Raw genomic sequence first — 19,301 nt, 5'->3', positions numbered from 1 at the left:
ATGTCACACCCTGATACTTGAGAATTGGCTAACTGACAACTGATTCCGTCCTGTGACGTGCAGTCTGGTAATATGTCACACCTTGGTACTTGAGGCTTGGTTAACTGACAACTGATTCCATCAGGTGATGTGTGGTCTGGTAATATGTCACACCCTGGTACTTGAGACTTGGCTAACTGACAACTGATTCCGTCCTGTGATGTGCAGTCTGGTAATATGTCACACCTTGGTATTTGAGGCTTGGCTACCTGACAACTGATTTCATCCGTTAATGTGCGGTCTGGTAATATGTCACACCCTGGTACATGAGACTTGGCTAACTGACAACTGATTCCATCCGGTGATGTGCGGTCTGGTATTGTGTCAGACCCAAGTACCTGAGACTTGGCTACCTGACAACTGATTCCATCCGGTGATGTGTGGTCTGGTAATATGTCACACCCTGGTACTTGAGACTTGCTTAACTGACAACTGATTCCGTCCTGTGATGTGCAGTCTGGTAATACGTCACACTCTGGAACTTGAGACTTGGCTAACTGACAACTGATTCCATCTGGTGACGTGTGGTCTGGTAATATGTCGCACCCTGGTACTTGAGACTTGGCTAACAGACAACTGATTTCATCAGATGATGTGCGTTCTGGTAATACGTGACACCCTGGTACATGCTGGTATGCCATGTGTTTGTTGCAAGTTTAATATCTACAAAAGCAATACAAATAGAAGAAGACAAAGATTTTAGAGCAATAAATATTTATATTTAATCTCACTCAACAGCATACAAGAAAATCAAGTCATTGGAAATAGCACAGCTATTTCACGTTACTTTTTCAACATAATGTTTTAAATACCATTATATGTGAAAAATGCATATACCATGTAGTAAACAAAATCTGTTCATGTATGAGCGAGATTCAGTTCCATATATATGGAAATGTACAACATTAAGTTTGATGCTTATGTGATGTTTGAAGCATATTCAAGCATGTCAGCGATCTGGTAAAGAATTCATAAAAAATGGCTACCAGTAAACAATTTTTTACCAAAACAAGTCATTTCATGATATGACAAGAGTCATCCTTATTTTAACAGTAAACATAACTGAAATTAGTCAGCCACTTTGAATCAGAGCATGAAAGAAATGACATAGGAATAGTAGTTTGATTGCCATCAATCAATATATGTCAGAGGCATACTTTATAACAGCATTCCACCATTCTGAATCAGATCCATCCTGGTCAATTAATGTCAGATACAGCTCTGAAACCACATTCATTACAACAAAATTCCCCCAACCCCCACCCCACATTCAAAACTAACAACAAAATGACCACCAGTCAGCCATTTTGAATCCAGTCTGAGAAACAAAATTACTTGCAAACGTTCAATGTACATGTATGTATTAAGTTCACACAAGATCTATCCATACATGACCAAGGTCTGGAACCGGAATGGCATTGTTCTCCCCAAAAAAGGTGACAGGCATAATGCAAAAATTTTTCTTGTTTTGAATACTTAACCAGCTGCGAAAATTTACTAATGGACACGTGGGATAAAATTAGGTCAGCTTTTCTATAACATATTTCAAAAGCCCTACAAGCCCTACTACCGGTACATTGTTTACAAGTCATTGAAAATGACACAGTCCCCATTAAATTTTTGAAAGTTCTTTTTGTGCTCATCATATTAAAGCAGAGGGGTTGTCGCGAGCGTGTCCTTGAAACTTGAGTTCCAAGTGGCGTATACAACAGATTGTCTATTTACCGTACTCGACCGCATTAGCGCCTATGCCCGAGCAAGCGCCCACCCCCCACTTTTGCGCAATTTTTATATTTGGGGTCACATTCGGCAAAGCGCCCACCCCTTCAAAATGCAACTAATTTAAAACTTGGTCTTGCGTAACGAATCTTGGTAATCGTTTTTATATGATACAGCGTGGACATCGACCGCTGTGAACATGTTGTGGATGCGTAGAACACGGTAACCGTGCGTAAACTACGCTTCGACAATGACCTGTTAATACAAGTAAAATGCGATACATATTTCATGCCATATTCAGTCTAATTCTCAAAAATGGCTAGTTACTAGTTTTTTGGAAAAACCATGTCGTTTATTCGCTGAAATCAATTCCAACAGATCGTACTTCGACATCGATTATTCACTTCCGCATTGCGTTACCGGAAAGTCTTCGGGAATTTGCGTCAGTACAACACAGCATTCTGATTAGTTAATAACCAACTTTGACCCATTAGGTCAAACGACGCTGCTGTAGGTCAAATCTGCAATTGCATCATGGCGGAAAGTGATTTTCATCGAGAGTTTGCGTACGATCCAACAACTTCGTCAGTGGAAATAATATGACAATTTTGACTTCGACTGTGTTCCAAAAGACTCAAATGTTTTTAATTCCGTAAATTATGGTGGTACGTAATTAATATTGTAATAAAATGTGCATATTTTTTGTGATCATTTCTGTTTCTTCATTGTGAAAATCAATGACGACGCAAATTAATTTAGTAATTTGATTTTCCCTCAAAGACGTAATCTGTCACTTGATGAATCAAAATTTTCATTTGCACTCTTTTTCGAGGGGGGTGCTCGGGTAAGCGCCCACCCCTACAAAATCGTGATTTTCTGAGTTGAGGCCTCTGGGCGCTAACCCGGTCGAGTACGGTACATCAAAACACGTGTTCTGTGTAGTAGTAATATGGCCAAAAATAAAAACAGCCATTATTCGGCCATCTTTGATCTGATTATGAAACACACTGATATGTATGATGTATGTGCCAAATATGAATGAAAATAGTACATAAATTGTGGAAATATCAATAGTAGTAAGGCCAAAAAGTCAGATGGCTGTCAATCAGATTTTGAAACAAATTGTCATGGACTTGCATCCTAACATGTATAAAGTACATGTATGTGCCAAATTTGAATGAAAACTGACAGAGCACGTCCAAGATACCGCATAAAAAAAAAAAAAAGATACCGACCATCTTAGATCCAATTACGAAAAAAATCGGCATGGACATGTAACCTAACATGTATAATCTATGTACCAAGTTTGAATGGCAACTGACAAAGCATATCAAAAATACAACATTTTCAAAAAACAAGATGGCTGCCAGTTGGCCATTTTGAATCGAATCGCTAAACCACTGCATGTGCGTATCTCCCACATAAGGCACAAGGCACATGCAAAGAATGAACAGAATCGGTCTACAGGATTCTGAAATATGACTCAGGACAGACTGACTGACGCACGGACGGACGGACAGACTCAGGAACTCACAGACGGTCAGGGACATGTATCCTAACATGTATGATCTATGTACTAAATTTGAATGAAAACTGACAAAGCATGTCAAAAATACAACATTTTCAAAAAACAAGATGGCTGCCAGTCGGCCATTTTGAATCGAATCACTAAACCACTGCATGTGCATATGTGCCACATAAAGTACTAGGCACATGCAAAGAATGAACGGAATCGGTCCAAGGGATTCTGAGATACGACTCTGGACGAACGCACGGACTTCGTTAGAACGGGGACTAAAATACACTCCAAATTACAGCATGTTGTAAATTAAAAAAAAAACTGAAATGTTTGTCCCATTACCATCTCTGGGGAGAATTTTGCCATTCATGACCTAATACTCCCTTTCTGAATACAACTTCTCAACTTTGTGATCTTAGAATGACGATTTAACAACTCCTGTGTCTTATCAGTAACATTCACTTCAGTCTTGTATATTGACATAGTTTCTAGCTTGCAATCATGATATCCCAATTCCAAACTGGGCTGTTGTTGTAACCCAATAATCATTTGTCTTGAAAAAACCAGTTTAGCTTTGCTGATGACATTAGATACTAGCAGGATCTTTTGAATATTTGGGGCAATACGCAGTTTTCTGAATGAGAGCCGATTTCTATCTGAAGCAATTTTTTCAACTGATATACTGATTATCCTTTGTGCATCAGTTGTATCCATGTTTCTTTTTGAATACTGTAAAGGGATTAAAGGTACATGCTCAGTGAATGGTGGCCCAAAAAACTTGTTTGCTAAAAATATGTTAAAGATTGGGGGGGGGGGGTCTCTCTCATGGGTAAACGGGCATTAACAATTGACTTCTCTGGCCAATGAAAACTCATATTTGGATCAAATGTAGCTAATTAATTAATTAATGCTTCAAATCGTATGGCACATTGTTCATTCATAAATGCAACTTGAACTGTGACCTCTTGTTATATGATTTGAATACTCAGATCTTTGTTATGATTTTAGCAAATTAAATGTAATATTTTATATCATGGAAATTGAAGTCAGCTTATTGAAACACGACTCGAATGACAGAATCATGTTCGGTTGTATTATCCACAGCCATTTGCCAGTGTACCACACCCACATGCTCAACCATTTTTAGCACTGAAGTAGGGAAATTCATAAATTTTCCGGGTTTGCTATTGGATTTTTTTTTTCAACACTTCAAGGTAATAAATGCATAGTTGAAATGAACCAATACATTGATTTTAATGACTGTTTCACCAAGACAACTTAAATTTTTTTTTGGTTTAGCAATGAAAAATCAGAATATATATATAATAAATAGTACCTAAATAATTATGGTTCTCAGTCGTCACATTGTTGTACATTATTCCCAGGAATTTTAGTCCAGGTTTGTCCTGTTTTAGCTGATCTTGCTGAATGATAGATATCGGTTTTGACTGTCCAAAACTCAGTATGGGCAAACTAATAGCGAACAACATTCCAAACAATAGGCATTTTCAAACCATTAAAAATATTTTTCTGGATATATCTACTGACATACTGCCATACCATACACATGCAAAATTAACAAATACATGTAGCGAGAGCAAGGTCAGGATGTATTTTAGAAAATTAGAAATATTTCACTCAGTCCATATTCTTTTTCATGGGGAAAACAGGAATAATTATACAAATCTTGAACACATCATGACAAGTCAACGATCAGAAGAAAAAATATCACACCAATGGACTTTGCAAACCAGACAATCCTACTGTACTTGTGTTTGTGGTAGTACATGTGCAAGTGTATGTGCAATTTCGAATGGAATCAGTTAAAGGAATGATGTGAACAAATATTACCTATTTCAGACTTTCACCAACTTCTCAACTGGAAATTGTATATAAATATATTTATAAGGCATATGCTGTTATAACATTATTATGAAAATAAGCATTATCTTACCTTATGCTCCCATGGTAATTTGACTGGTCCATAATCATATAATATTTCCTCATTGACGTCAATGTCTTTTACAGCAAATAGTGCCAGGTATGGCTGTCCTTTTCATTCTTGCATTTGGAAATTTTCTTTCATGGTTTACTAGCCGCCCATATTTAGGTCCATTACCAGGTTCATTAGTAGAATCGATACTGCAACATTGGCAAAATATAGCTTTTGAAAAATATATAGCAAGGTAGATTTTTTTTATGGACTAAGAGTTAAAAGATTATTTTTACTGTCACAATCATTCATTTGATACAGACTTAAGAATGACCAGCAATCCCAAGTTATTGATAATAGTAAATTGCATACAGTCATATATGGTCATCCACTACATTAAAAGAAATAAATGAAGAAATATTCTTTGTGGCTAACATGGCAAAGTTGTTAAAGCTTTACTATTACATAAAATAAGAATTTGATATTTGTTACAAATATTGGTAGATGGGGTTACTGGCCTTATTTGTTCATGTAATTTATTGGTGATAGTAGGTATGAATTAAAAAAAACACCACATGTGTTGTGTTTGAGTTTGAATAATTTCTGTGGCTGTGGTACAGGGTCACATAGTAGTCACAACACAGACATGTACACAGTACTATGGGATAGGCTAATATTAAATGCAGTTTAAATGAGTTTCATATGAAAAGATTGTAAAGATGTGGACACTAACCAATATGTCTTATCCTTGAATTTAAAAAAAGTAACGGAATACACTGCCATCAGAAGACTCTTCACGAATCTCTCCCTCCGACCCACTAATAAGTTCACCATCGTATTGCAATAAGAAATCTCTTTTCTTGAATTGCTTTCCAGCAAAAACACCTCTACCTGGAATAAAATAAACCATAAATGATAAACTAGTCATTACACTTGTGACTTGGATATATTTCGAAATACAAGTTAACATGAAGCAGTGATGTGGCCGTTCAGTTATTTAGGACATTGAGCACCGTGGTAAACGGCAAACAGTCAGATTAAATATATTCTCATCTGAGGGACATCAAAGAATCGTACAACGAACAGCTGAAATACTTGCTGATTATCGCTAAAAACTATAAACAAACGTCTTTTTCAATATACTGAGATCTGAATGCACAAATCTAACGCAGACTGAAGTAAATTTCGATTCCACTGCCATGGTTTGAACGGCACAGTGTCTTCGAAAAACGTGCTGTCAGTCTTTGGTTTAGAATATAATGTGTTGTCAACTGACAGGAAATTGATTGCATATTATTAATCGCGCCGAACTGAGCACAACAAATTTGTTAATTCTTTACATTATTACCTTCCTGAATAACTCCATTCACAGCATATCAAAAATTCACGGCCGATCAGAACAAAACTGCCATTTTTATTGGGACCCCCTAAGCTCTTAAGACCAAAGACTCCCTAAGTTTTATTATAGAATTTTGTATTTGGAAACTGGTGTAATATCAGTGTTCTTACGGCTAATCTCATTTTTGTGTCTAAACAATAAATCACAGTTATTTTTTTTTTAGCATGCACTTTCATTGCCGCCAGATATTAATGCGTACTGCCGAAATACAAAAACAAAACAACGAGAACGCGTACAAAATAAAAAAATAATTAGATAAAAAAAATATTGTCACTCAGTTTGAAATTATTTTACAGTAAGTGCATTCTACTATAAAAGTGTTCTGTTTAGATTACTAGTATTCGATATGGTAACACCTACGCGCTTGGTCCCAGCATTTAGCACATTGTCGCTGAAGACAGACAACAAATAGAAACAGTAAAGTGAACAGTGGAACGTCATACCTTTCCATAGCACAATCGTCTCATAAAATCCTGGCTGGTCAGTTTGTTTGGCTATATAATGTTCTGCCACTTTTATTTGATCTTCTTTAGAAGAGAGCAGTCGATGTGACCGTCGTGTGCTTTGAGTGCCCGCCATGCTTAACTTGTTGGCCTTTTCTCCATGCCCATATTATGCGCACGTCCACGCGAGTAGTAACATTTCTTCGCTTTCACAAACGTTTTCCATTTTACATTGAAAGACAAGTACTGGAACCATGTGTTCCCCAATATTCTCGCTTTCGCGGTCTGAGCACCATTTTACCCGCAAAAAAAATAATTCCTCGGAAAACATTAAAGTCCTCGCTTGCGCAATTCTTTGCATTTAACGTGAGTGCTACGTCTTACAGCCGAATTCATGAAAGTTGGACGCACGACATACTTTTGTAACATGTTTACTAAAAAACGCGTTCAGACAGCGCCACATTCAGACACAGTACAAACTAAACAAATGTGAAGTATGGTAATACAATACCATGATGCCAATGTACTCATTAGAAATACTTCATTCACAAAGAAAGATTTTAGTTTTGACAGGTAAATGAACAAACGTCCAGTCCTTGAGGAAGGCGAAATAAGATATCGCATTTTTAATAACTGACTAAATGGAGTAGCTCCAAATTACTTATGGCCAGAAAATGTCCCTAGGAGGGTCTGACCCAGTTTTCAAGAACGTTTCTTTCCTGTGTATTATTATCGAAACTAATTTAAAATACATGATTCATACTCATTTTGCTATATGATCTGAGGACTGTTTTGGAACCTGTCTCCGAGGACGTTTTCTTTTTTGTGTATTATAAAAACCGTATACAAATATATTGCAAGTGTATGATTCTTACTTATTTTGCTATATGATCTGAGGACTGTTTCTAGAACCTGTCTCCGAGGACGTTTCTTTTCTATGTATTATCAAAACCCTATACAAATTAATTGCAAGTGTATGGTTCATACTTATTTTGCTATATGATCTGAGGACTGTTTCTAGAACCTGTCTCCGATGACGTTTCTTTTCTGTGTATTATAAAAACCGTATACAAATTAATTTTGCTATATGATCCGAGGACTGTTTCTAGAACCTGTCTCCAAGGACGTTTCTTTTCTGTGTATTATAAAAACCGTATACAAATTAATTGCAAGAGTATGATTCATACTTATTTTGCTATATGATCTGAGGACTGTTTCTAGAACCTGTCTCCGAGGACGTTTCTTTTCTGTGTATGATAAAAACCGTATACAAATTAATTGCAAGTGTATGATTCATACTTATTTTGCTATATGATCCGAGGACTGTTTCTAGAACCTGTCTCCGAGGACGTTTCTTTTCTATGTATTATAAAAACCGTGTTCAAATTAATTGCAAGTGTATGATTCATACTTATTTTGCTATATCATCTGAGGACTGTTTCTAGAACCTGTCTCCGAGGACGTTTCTTTTCTATGTTATAAAAACCGTCTACAAATTAATTGCAAGTGTATGATTCATACTTATTTTGCTATATGATCCGAGGACTGTTTCTAGAACCTGTCTCCGAGGACGTTTCTTTTCTATGTATTATAAAAACCGTGTTCAAATTAATTGCAAGTGTATGATTCATACTTATTTTGCTATATGATCTGAGGACTGTTTCTAGAACCTGTCTCCGAGGACGTTTCTTTTCTGTGTATTATAAAAACCGTATACAAATTAATTGCAAGAGTATGATTCATACTTATTTTGCTATATGATCTGAGGACTGTTTCTAGAACCTGTCTCCGAGGACGTTTCTTTTCTGTGTATTATAAAAACCGTATACAAATTAATTGCAAGTGTATGATTCATACTTATTTTGCTATATGATCTGAGGACTGTTTCTAGAACCTGTCTCCGAGGACGTTTCTTTTTTATATGTTATAAAAACCGTCTACAAATTAATTGCAAGTGTATGATTCATACTTATTTTGCTATATGATCTGAGGACTGTTCCTAGAACCTGTCTCCGAGGACGTTTCTTTTCTGTGTATTATAAAAACCGTATACAAATTAATTGCAAGTGTATGATTCATACTTATTTTGCTATATGATCCGAGGACTGTTTCTAGAACCTGTCTCCGAGGACGTTTCTTTTCTATGTATTATAAAAACCGTATACAAATTAATTGCAAGTGTATGATTCATACTTATTTTGCTATATGATCCGAGAACTGTTTCTAGAACCTGTCTCCGAGGACGTTTCTTTTCTATGTATTATAAAAACGGTATACAAATTAATTGCAAGTGTATGATTCATACTTATTTTGCTATATGATCCGAGGACTGTTTCTAGAACCTGTCTCCGAGGACGTTTCTTTTCTATGTATTATAAAAACCGTGTACAAATTCATTGCAAGTGTATGATTCATACTTATTTTGCTATATGATCTGAGAACTGTTTTTTAGAACCTGTCTCCGAGGACGTTTCTTTTTTGTGTATTATCAAAACCGTTTATGAACTAATTGCAAGTGTATGATTCATACATATTTTGCTATATGACCTGATTTAGGTTGAGAATTACTTGCCAAGTAACTGAAAAAAACGTACTCAAATAGTATAGAGTATCCGTGTTAGATATTTCTAAATGTATGCTCATTAAAACTTGTGCATTGGTACTCTTGTTTATACCTCTGTTTTCATTTTTCCTGATCACATTGAATTTATGTCCCAGTTATTTGGATTAAACATGTTTGTTTACGGGAAACACCGACATAGCGATATTTATAAATACTAATACGATTGTAACCGTGCCTGTTACATAACATATACTCTGCTTCCCCAAAATTGAATTAACTATCACGTATTAACTGATAGCAAAATACTGATATCCGCCGAAAAAGAATCTTTGACGCATGTGTACGAAGCTTCACCAAATGACAAATCCTACAGACGATGCAAGAGAAAATAAGTTAATGTCTATACTTAATAAAATATATAAGTAAAACAACTTCGCTCATGCAACATACTCCATGCAATTTTAGTCTTTATCGATTTTATGATTTTGGCGTTGTTTGTGGTGGCGGTGGTGGTAGAGACAGCCACATTTATTATTCCTTAAATTGGTCTTGGAAAAGCATATGGCGTTTGACAGTTCGACAAATCATGTACGATAAAAAAGTACAAACTGTTTCAACGAGGTTTATGTTTCTTCATGAAATCAATTGCAGTGGATATTTATACGGCATTTACTAAAGTAGTCTTGATAGGCATATAGCACCGTTAACCTTGGTCCTATTTCCGACAGTGTGGGCAGAATTCTTTCACACAAAAACGTTTCTATAAAGTAACTAACACAGCGCATCATAAAGGTCAATACTGTAAAAAAGATTCTTGGCAAGGAAAACTCTGAAATCACTATCAAAATATCAGCGTGATTGTTTATTTTCGTGTGAAATAATGCATGTTCAAGTTGTCAAAAATTTGCAAGATTATTTTTGTTAAATTGTTCAATGGACATACATTATATTTTCGAGTATTTTTAAGTTTAAGTTGTTAAGACGTTTATTAATACGACATATTTTGATATTGTCGCACTTGATTCTAAATTTTTTGCAGGGTTGTCTATTATTGAGTGTTTTTAGAATAGATCTGTTTTTATCTAACGTGTACTCCCAGTATGGGCAGACATCGCACTTCGTATTGTTCAAACCAAAATAAATCACAATGTGAATGCGCACATGAGTTATTAGAACAAAACAAAATTCAATATCGGGATTTTGTTCTGTTTATTACAATGTGTTATTTAGCTTCACACATGTCCTACTACCTTGCGTACAGTGATATCCCATTCGGAGTACTAGCATACAATTCATGGGGCTCAACAATTTGAACTTTAAGTATAGGTTATTATTACCGGTAGCGGACTGTCTGACATGTCAATAGCATTTTTGATTTTCGATGCTTTTTGAGTACACACTGTGGTTACATGTTCTAATACTTTCTAACAAATGTAATGACAGTCGGCAGCAGAGATTATGCCTACTATCAAAATCGAAATATTTGTAGTTATAAAACGGCATGTTCAACGGGATAAAAAATTGATGAATAAGATAGAGTTGTTACGTGCCCAATTCTAATATTCAAAAGAAAGAACAAAAAAGGAAAGAACTCGGCTACACTTCAGTTAAACATTATCAACGACCACGGCACTACATCGCCTGCTTCAGCAGTTGAGCGGATGTTCTTAAAATACGGCAAATATATTACAAAATAACTAATTAAGACAAAACCAATTAATCCTATTCAAATTGCACACGTTGCTTTTTACGTGTCTAAATTATTATAAAACACGCAGTGCATCAGACCACAGTGATCAGACAGACCTTTTTATTCTCGACCATGTTCAATAGAGTTATCCATTTAAACAAATATCAGTCACATTATAGCCTGGTGGATTTAAAGGTTATTTGTGCCATGGCGGCTGTGTTGGGAGTTTTGTTACTGTAATTTCAGTTTATTCACCGCTTCGCGCAGTGAGATAACGTGATTGGCTATATTTGAATCTATGAATCTGAATATAGAAAATAAAATATATTGTAATATTGATCGGAATCTGTAGCACACCCACTGAGTGTAACATGTTATATATCAATGCACATTTCAAACATGACATGCAATTTTATCTTTTAATATTTTGCCTATTTTGTAGCAGCTGTCCCTCAGTTTGGGAAAGGTTGCTGGAAAACTAAACTGGGTAGCAAATAGCCGGCATAATTCGTGAGCAGGTGTCGCATGACACCGTGTACCCGCGGCCTAGCCACCCATGGTGGGGAAACATATTATACTTTCATTACAATTCATTTTAATCAATCTCGTCAGCGTTTTGAGTCACCTTTCCCGTAGAAACACGCCTCGTGATTGTCCTTGTAAAATGACTTGTCTTGGACAGCAGACAAATACACAAGTATGTACTTGGTCGTGTTCGCAGCGATTGATCCCTGGCCGATGCACGTGAAGAAACTGTATTCCATTCATGCCAAATATATATATATATGTAGTCTTCAGAATAAAGTTCTACAGTCTTGATCTAATTTACGACAAAATACTGGCCAGGCCTGAAACTATGTTACTTGGCGTCAATGAAATTGTATCCCTAAGTTTCAGTGATAGTTCAAGTCTTCCAGCTTGAGGGACTGCTTGGTCCATTTTTGTATATTTAATTTGGATTCATGTACAACCGGCCCGACATCGTTTAAATACATTATCAGGCATCGTTCCAGTGAATTATCTCAAAATTCAAAATTTATATACACCATGATCGAACATGGTTTCCCTAAATTCGATGGATTTAATGCCATATTTGTATCTCAAAATTCACCACTTCCAGACAAGTGTATCGTATTTTTGAGTGAGTGATAAATATATAATTTGTCCAAATTTGCACAATATTCGGGTAAACATCCTGTTAAGGATTCTGATATAACAGGTGTAAGCTTCCTATCGTAAACAGTGCGTGTTTATCTAACGTCCATTGTCAGCATTGTGTTGATCGACGCCCGTCCTAAACTCAGTATGAAGAAACCAACGATATTCCAAACAAATACTAATAAATATTAACAAATACACAAAGAGGTGTAATATTAGGTTTTATTTTAGGCTTAGAAAATATTTTCTTTCACTCAGAATGGAACTGCCATTTAGCTTCATGGTCTTTCAGCTTGTCTTCGCCTCGGAGGAAAACAACAATACTTATACAAAACACATTGCGAAGACTCAATAATCAGGAAAGAAAACCCAGACAACCATGTCGTACTTGTGTCGAAATACATTTTGTATTTCACGTCAGAATATTGTTTAAAATAAAATATTCAGTCCAAGCCAAATCTAGGTCAAAGGGTCAGGTTGCGTGCATATAATTATATATAGTTAAAACAAAAAGTATTTGAACTTGTGTCAGCTGTTCAACATATATAGAAAACAGAAAAACAATGATAAGGCAATGTGAACCTCGGAATTTTTTTGTTAGTCCGAATGATATTTCGGGAATTGCGCGGTCGAAAAAAAGCGGAAATTGTTCGGTCGAATTCAGCAAGCGGTAGCAAAAGCGAGACAAAAAAGTGATTGGAAAACGGAAGTTTCGTTTAAATAGTTTTATTTTCCAAGTCAATATTCTATTTTACTAATACCATTTTTTCTAACGCAATGGCGAGGAAAAAAAAGCGTTGACAGACGAGGCAAACAAAATCTGCCACTCAGCGTCACACTCTGACACAGCAATTTTTTTTTTCACCATGAAACCCGTTCTGTTAGATTTCTTATCAGAGACACTTGAAGGATTAGCTTGTTTGTAAACTGTCAGCGTGTACAGTGGGACAGTAATGTTTGTCAGAGGATTATCCCTCGTTGTTCGTTTGCATAACAATGAAAACCCGAACCACGGTTACTTTTTTAGTAACCGTGCCCGAACGTTCCTGAAGTACGAACTCAAATGCCAGCAATTTTCTTCATTTTTCACGCTTGAAATTATTCATTATATCTGACACTCTTTATGAGTTCTATGATATCAGTGGTTAATGTGTTTGGCCATTTTAGTGCATATTTATAATAACGCAGCAAATTTCCAATGTTTTATTATCGAAAACTGTTTTTCGCGTTTTTCTTGAGTTGAAGTTTTGATTGAGTACGACTTATTGGGACCACCGCCAAATCAAGTGCCTTCGGACTAGGACATTCAAACTCGCAGTTAGCATTCAAAAGATAATGATGGTGTGCGAAATATTTCTGGGTTCTTTAGGAAAATGCTTTGTCACAGAATAATAGTATGTTAAAGGTGCCAAGTGTGGAGTAATTAGGGGACCAAAAACAAACCTGCGTAGAAATCGGAAGAATAGGTCTTTTGACTATGGAAGACGCATTTCAATAGACTTGATTACAGACAATGCCTTGCCCAAATTTCACCCGGAAATTCCCTCATTGTACTCTCGCAATCGCAGACTTGGTCATTTTTACAAAAAGTTTTGCCATTTTTGCGGTCACGTAGTAATTATGTAAACATTGACTCTCCAGATTGTGCCAACGTGTCCCTCTATACTTAGGCTTTTGAAATATATAAGCTAAATTACGGTTCTGAATGAGATAATAGACAGAGAATGCTTTAATCAGAAACGTCATCAAACCCTTCTCGCTACCTTAACACATTGTGTATCATGTTTTGGACAACAATGAGGCCTCTCATGTCCCCCGGGGTCCTCGGATCTCACTTAAAACTAGAATTGTGGTAATACCTTTGCTATATGCCATTAAAAGGTGGCGCACTAACCAGTGAGACGCGTTATAACTGTTGAATTGCGTGTATCTTTGAAATGTGTGTATCTGTCAAATTGGGGGCGCCCGAGGCTGAAATGGGCCTCCAACGAAAATGTGTAAATTTTTCACACTTTACGCGTTCTTCGAGGACGTGTCTCAGAATGGTGTCACGTGGTTAATAGGTCATTTGAAGCCATTCTATAGCACTTTAATCCGAGGACCCTGAAAATGTCCTCGCTAGCATTGAGACGTCCTCGGAGGCAGGTCAAATAACCTATCAACGTCCTCGAAGCATATAGTAATGCGAGTACACACACACACACACACACACACACACACACACACACACACATACTTGTATTGCAATATGTTCCGAGGACTTCATTGGATTAACTTTTAATATAGTTGAATTAACTTTTAATATAGTTGCGATATGAACTCGATTAAAACGCGTTCCTATATAGGGTTGCGTTTTAATTGGAGTTTAATTAAACTCAATTACAATGCAATACAATGGAGAATTGCATTTTAATTAAGTTTAATTAAACAAGAGTTGAATATCCGGTGACTGAACATAGAAATGTTTGCGAAGCTTAGGTTTAGTATCGGGGTAAGGTATGGTACAATTATATTAATATTAATATAACGTGAACCATACCTTCCCCCGATACTAAACCTAAGCTACGCAAAACGTATTAATAATCGAATTAACTATTAATATAAATTATGTTTTCCGAGGACTATGAAAAAGGTCCTCGGAAGGTGTGTATGTCCTCGGAAGTAGGTATATATCTGTATTTTTGTCCTCGCAACATATAGCAATCCAAATACACACATACAGACACACTAACTGCAAAGACTCCCTTTTTGTGCTTCGCACACAGAAGTCAAAAATCAATGATAGAATGTCACACAAACATTGATATTATATTTTCAGGACGTCATCAAAATTATTAGATTTTCCAGTTCCAATATGCAACATCAACATTTGTTTGCGAGAGTTGAAATCATTTAAAATTGACACAAAAAATTCAGATCCCTCACATGGGTGGTGGACCAAATCCTAATCTGTTTCATACACAGTGCAGTCCACATCGCACAACAGCTTTACAAATTATTCTTAAGTATGTCATATTAACTCACTCCAAGGGTTCTTTCTCCTCCAATGGTACACATATCATCCTTGTCAAACTCCACATACTGGTTCAACAATTCTTGTGGCATACCCCAAGCCTTAGAAATCATCCATCTTGGTATCCTAGGCAACGGTCGACCTATTACAAGAAAACAGTGTCATAAGTAGCTATCACTCCTTTTCATGCGGTTCAAATGTACTCTTGTCAGGAGATTTGAAATACACTGCTCTCTAGAGTCAATGAAACACTTGTTTGCAGTGGTCGAAGAAGTGATTGGCCAGGGAGAGCATTAAACTACACATTAAATTACGTCATCTGACATTGCATTAAATTATGTCATCTGACATTGCATTAAATCATGTCATCTGACGATGCATTAAATTATGCCATCTGACGATGCATTAAATTATGTCATCTGACGATGCATTAAATTATGCCATCTGACGATGCATTAAGTTATGTCATCTGACGATGCATTAAATTATGCCATCTGACGATGCATTAAATTATGTCATCTGATGATGCATTAAATTATGCCATCTGACGATGCATTAAATTATGTCATCTGACGATGCATTAAATTATGCCATCTGACGATGCATTCAAAATAAGACAATATTGAGATCATTGTGCATTCATCACATACATGTACAAAGAAATAATGTGGAGCCACATGTCACCTACCTTTGACCCCCACCAATGGAATATAATGATTTCTTCCAGGACTACTCCAAGCTATACATATTGGTTTGTTAAGTTTACCATCTTTTCCTTTACACTTGTCTGGCGGCACTAATGCAGGTAAGAATATACCTAGAAATTTAACAAAAATCACTCAGTTAGCATATGCTCTCCATTGCTTTGCCTGAGTGATGTTGTCTTTGTTGTAGTTATATTTTCATGATAGTGAAGGATACACTGCATCACAAAACAAACAAAGACTAAGCTTAGAAGAGGCACAACACATTGTTTTTACTTGGGCAAGTCATTTGTGAGGTGAGAGAGTCAAAATGCAATGTTATGCAACAAACTCAACTTTGAAAGAAACTATTCTGTCTTTTGCAAATTTGTTGCAGATAATACTAATGTTATTCCACAGCAAATAACCAGGTAATGTAATAATTAGGCTATATTCTAGTAAACAGTTTTTTAACATTAACATACCTGAATAATCAGCTGAGCTCTGCAACCCACTTAAGGAGTCCAATAAGATGATTGGACGATGCAACACATTACACAACCCAAAGATATGGATATTTCGAAGTCCTATTGGCTCAGTATCATAGGGAACAAAGTCAGGGTCGCACTCATCAACAATCAGACTCCATTCATTGATATCAATAAAATCACAGAATATCAACTTATACTTATCCAGGTACATCTCAAAATGTTTCTTGAGATTCACACGCAATGCATGCCAGAATAACTCTCGGCCAATCAGAGATCTTGATACAGCATGCACCAGGCAGTGCCCATCACCATCAGCATGTAATGGTATGAGTAACTCTCCTTTTGGATCGTTGAAACGGTCAATCATATCAACAGTTTCTTGTAGATACTTAACACTTCCTGTTTGATCTCTTCCATATCCGCTTATATCAATATGCTCTGGACTGATCTGAAATGCCCGGTCACCAAGTATTGCGCAATCAAAGGTTTCTCCTCGATTAAGACTTTGCAGCTTCTGAGCTTTACCACCTTTATCCATCCCATAATAAGTCAACAATGGACTGAGTAATTTACAGTGGTAATTGGATAATCCTAGGACACGAGTCGAGTCTGTTCCTTTCTTAGGTACAACATTACCTAGCAATACATTTCGAACCATATTGTGTAATGCCACTTCAGGATCATTCACTTGCTCTATGTTAACTATAGAGGATTTCTCATGTCTTTGGCCACACCCAGTGCACTCTATACTGCTATCCCAAGCTGGGAAATATAGTTTAGTTTTACAATGATCATCCGGACAATAGCCACTCAACAAACGATAGGGTTCTCCGCTTTTTGATCGTGGCAACATTGTGTACTCAATGAACCTGAAATGTAAATACAGTGTATTATCAAAGTTTGAACAATATTTTATACACTTATCAGAAACATTGACATAAGGGGCAAATCATTTGAAATCATAGGGGGTGGCAGGAAGAGTGTCACCAGCGTGATTTCTTTTATGCATCTCTTATCTTTATTTTTTCTTGAATGTGCCAATAAGTTTTCAATGCAACATCTTGCACGTATTCCTTCTCTCAGTGTCTAGCTTGCAATTTTTTTTAACAAATCTTTCAGCCACTCCCATTTTTTCTAATGGTCAACACCTTATTTTACATTTAGCATAAAAACAATATTTACCATTCCATAAAAAAGTATTTAATCACATACATGTACATGTAAGAGCATTGGTGAAGAGGATCCTACATAGTATGACACCAAGTATGTGTCCTGACCACTGAACAGTCACAGCTACATATGAATTCTATGAAACCATTATTGAAATAGTCAGGCAATGAATTTCAAGTTGTAGAACTCAATCATTTATAATTTTGGTAACTAATTATTATATTATTACATGTATGCATATATTTAAACCCAAAAATGAGTAGGTTGTCATATTATCTAAGAGCAATTATGCACCAAGATTCATTGAAATAAGATGATTATTACTTGAGATATCAATAGAAAAGCTAAAAATGGTCTTATTTTATGCAAATTAGATAATTAATATGTGCAGAATTTAATTTTATGTCACATAGCATCTATGTACAAAGATGATTAGTACTTGAAATATCGGTGGGAAAGCCAGAAATTTATAAATTATTATATTATACAAATTGGGTAATTAATATAAACAGATTTTAACCCAAAACTGATCAGGTCTGAGCATTAGATAAGAGCATCTATGTACCAAGTTTCATTGAAATCTGACAAGAGATAATGGTGGAAAAGCTATACATAAAGAAAGTATAAGTTGATAATTTTAAATATTTATTATTATTATTATTATTATTATTATTACTATACCAATGCAGTAATCATAATTATTATTAGTTTGTAATTGAACTTGTTCTGCATGATATGTTTCTTAGCTGTTTCCTAGATTTTAGGGTGCACAAAAGTATTTTCAAGTCATTGCTAAATGAATATTATAATTTTTTTTTTTCGTCTAACAAACTTTTTTTCATTGTTATTAGTTGCATTTGTTTTTGTTTTCTTTCTATTTTGATTTGTAATTTGTGCTTCCAAAATGTTCATCAAATTGTCAAATCTAATGGTCAACCCCTAACATTAACAAATGTCTTGTCACGCACAAAGTTTATATAACATATTTGCAAAAAAACAGCTCTATAATTCATCCAGCCTGATACAAATGGGTATCGTGAATATGTCTGTCAACATTTTGAGATCGGGCCTGCATTTTAAAAACTGTCACAGTAAAGCCCAATGTTTCATGAATTGAGACGTCCCACAGAGAAACACAATACGTGTTTCAATAAACAAATTAGTAGAAAGAAGCAAGTGTTGCTCAATCTAGTATTTTGATAGAACAAACACGACACTGATAAAAGTTGACACGAGGACGCACTAGAGATGTCCATGCGAAGAATGATCAAATAATAATTACGACTTTGTAAAACATATCCTGCGAATGATGTGGAAGGACAAACACACACACTGTCCCGCACGTATACAGTAATAGCACGAACAATAACATTTCCTTACCTTCTCTGCTGTCTGCATATATATTTATCAAAAAGCCAAAATCAGGCAAAACTGAACGTCAATAACTTATACGGCACAATTCATCAAATGAACACGGAAGT

General features: G+C 35.8%; 2 protein-coding genes across 2 annotated transcripts in view; both read right to left on the bottom strand.

Moving 5' to 3' along the window:
• Positions 1-19,283, bottom strand: part of LOC100374853 (deubiquitinating protein VCPIP1-like) — a 62,889-nt gene extending 43,606 nt beyond the window's left edge. The window contains exons 1-4 of the mRNA XM_085501017.1: positions 19,201-19,283; positions 16,645-17,519; positions 16,165-16,293; positions 15,488-15,618 (exon numbers count right to left, since the gene is read on the bottom strand). Of these exons, the coding sequence (XP_085357143.1) occupies positions 15,488-15,618; positions 16,165-16,293; positions 16,645-17,503 (1,119 nt within the window). The 5' untranslated portion in view covers positions 17,504-17,519; positions 19,201-19,283. The remainder of the gene's footprint in view (positions 1-15,487; positions 15,619-16,164; positions 16,294-16,644; positions 17,520-19,200) is intronic.
• Positions 491-6,646, bottom strand: LOC146740216 (uncharacterized). Its single transcript, XM_085501644.1, has 4 exons — positions 6,559-6,646; positions 5,944-6,101; positions 5,232-5,419; positions 491-702 (listed from the first exon to the last, which is right to left on the bottom strand). The coding sequence occupies exons 1-3, from the start codon at positions 6,574-6,576 to the stop codon at positions 5,290-5,292; spliced, it is 306 nt and encodes a 101-aa protein (XP_085357770.1). The 5' UTR covers positions 6,577-6,646; the 3' UTR covers positions 491-702; positions 5,232-5,289.
• Positions 19,284-19,301: the final 18 nt, after the last annotated feature.

The sequence above is a fragment of the Saccoglossus kowalevskii genome, chromosome 7 (assembly GCF_978046115.1).
Source record: "Saccoglossus kowalevskii chromosome 7, keSacKowa6.1, whole genome shotgun sequence".
Classification (NCBI taxonomy): Eukaryota; Metazoa; Hemichordata; class Enteropneusta; family Harrimaniidae; genus Saccoglossus; species Saccoglossus kowalevskii.
Note: the sequence above shows the minus strand (reverse complement) of the source record. Positions and strands in the feature narration are given on the sequence as shown.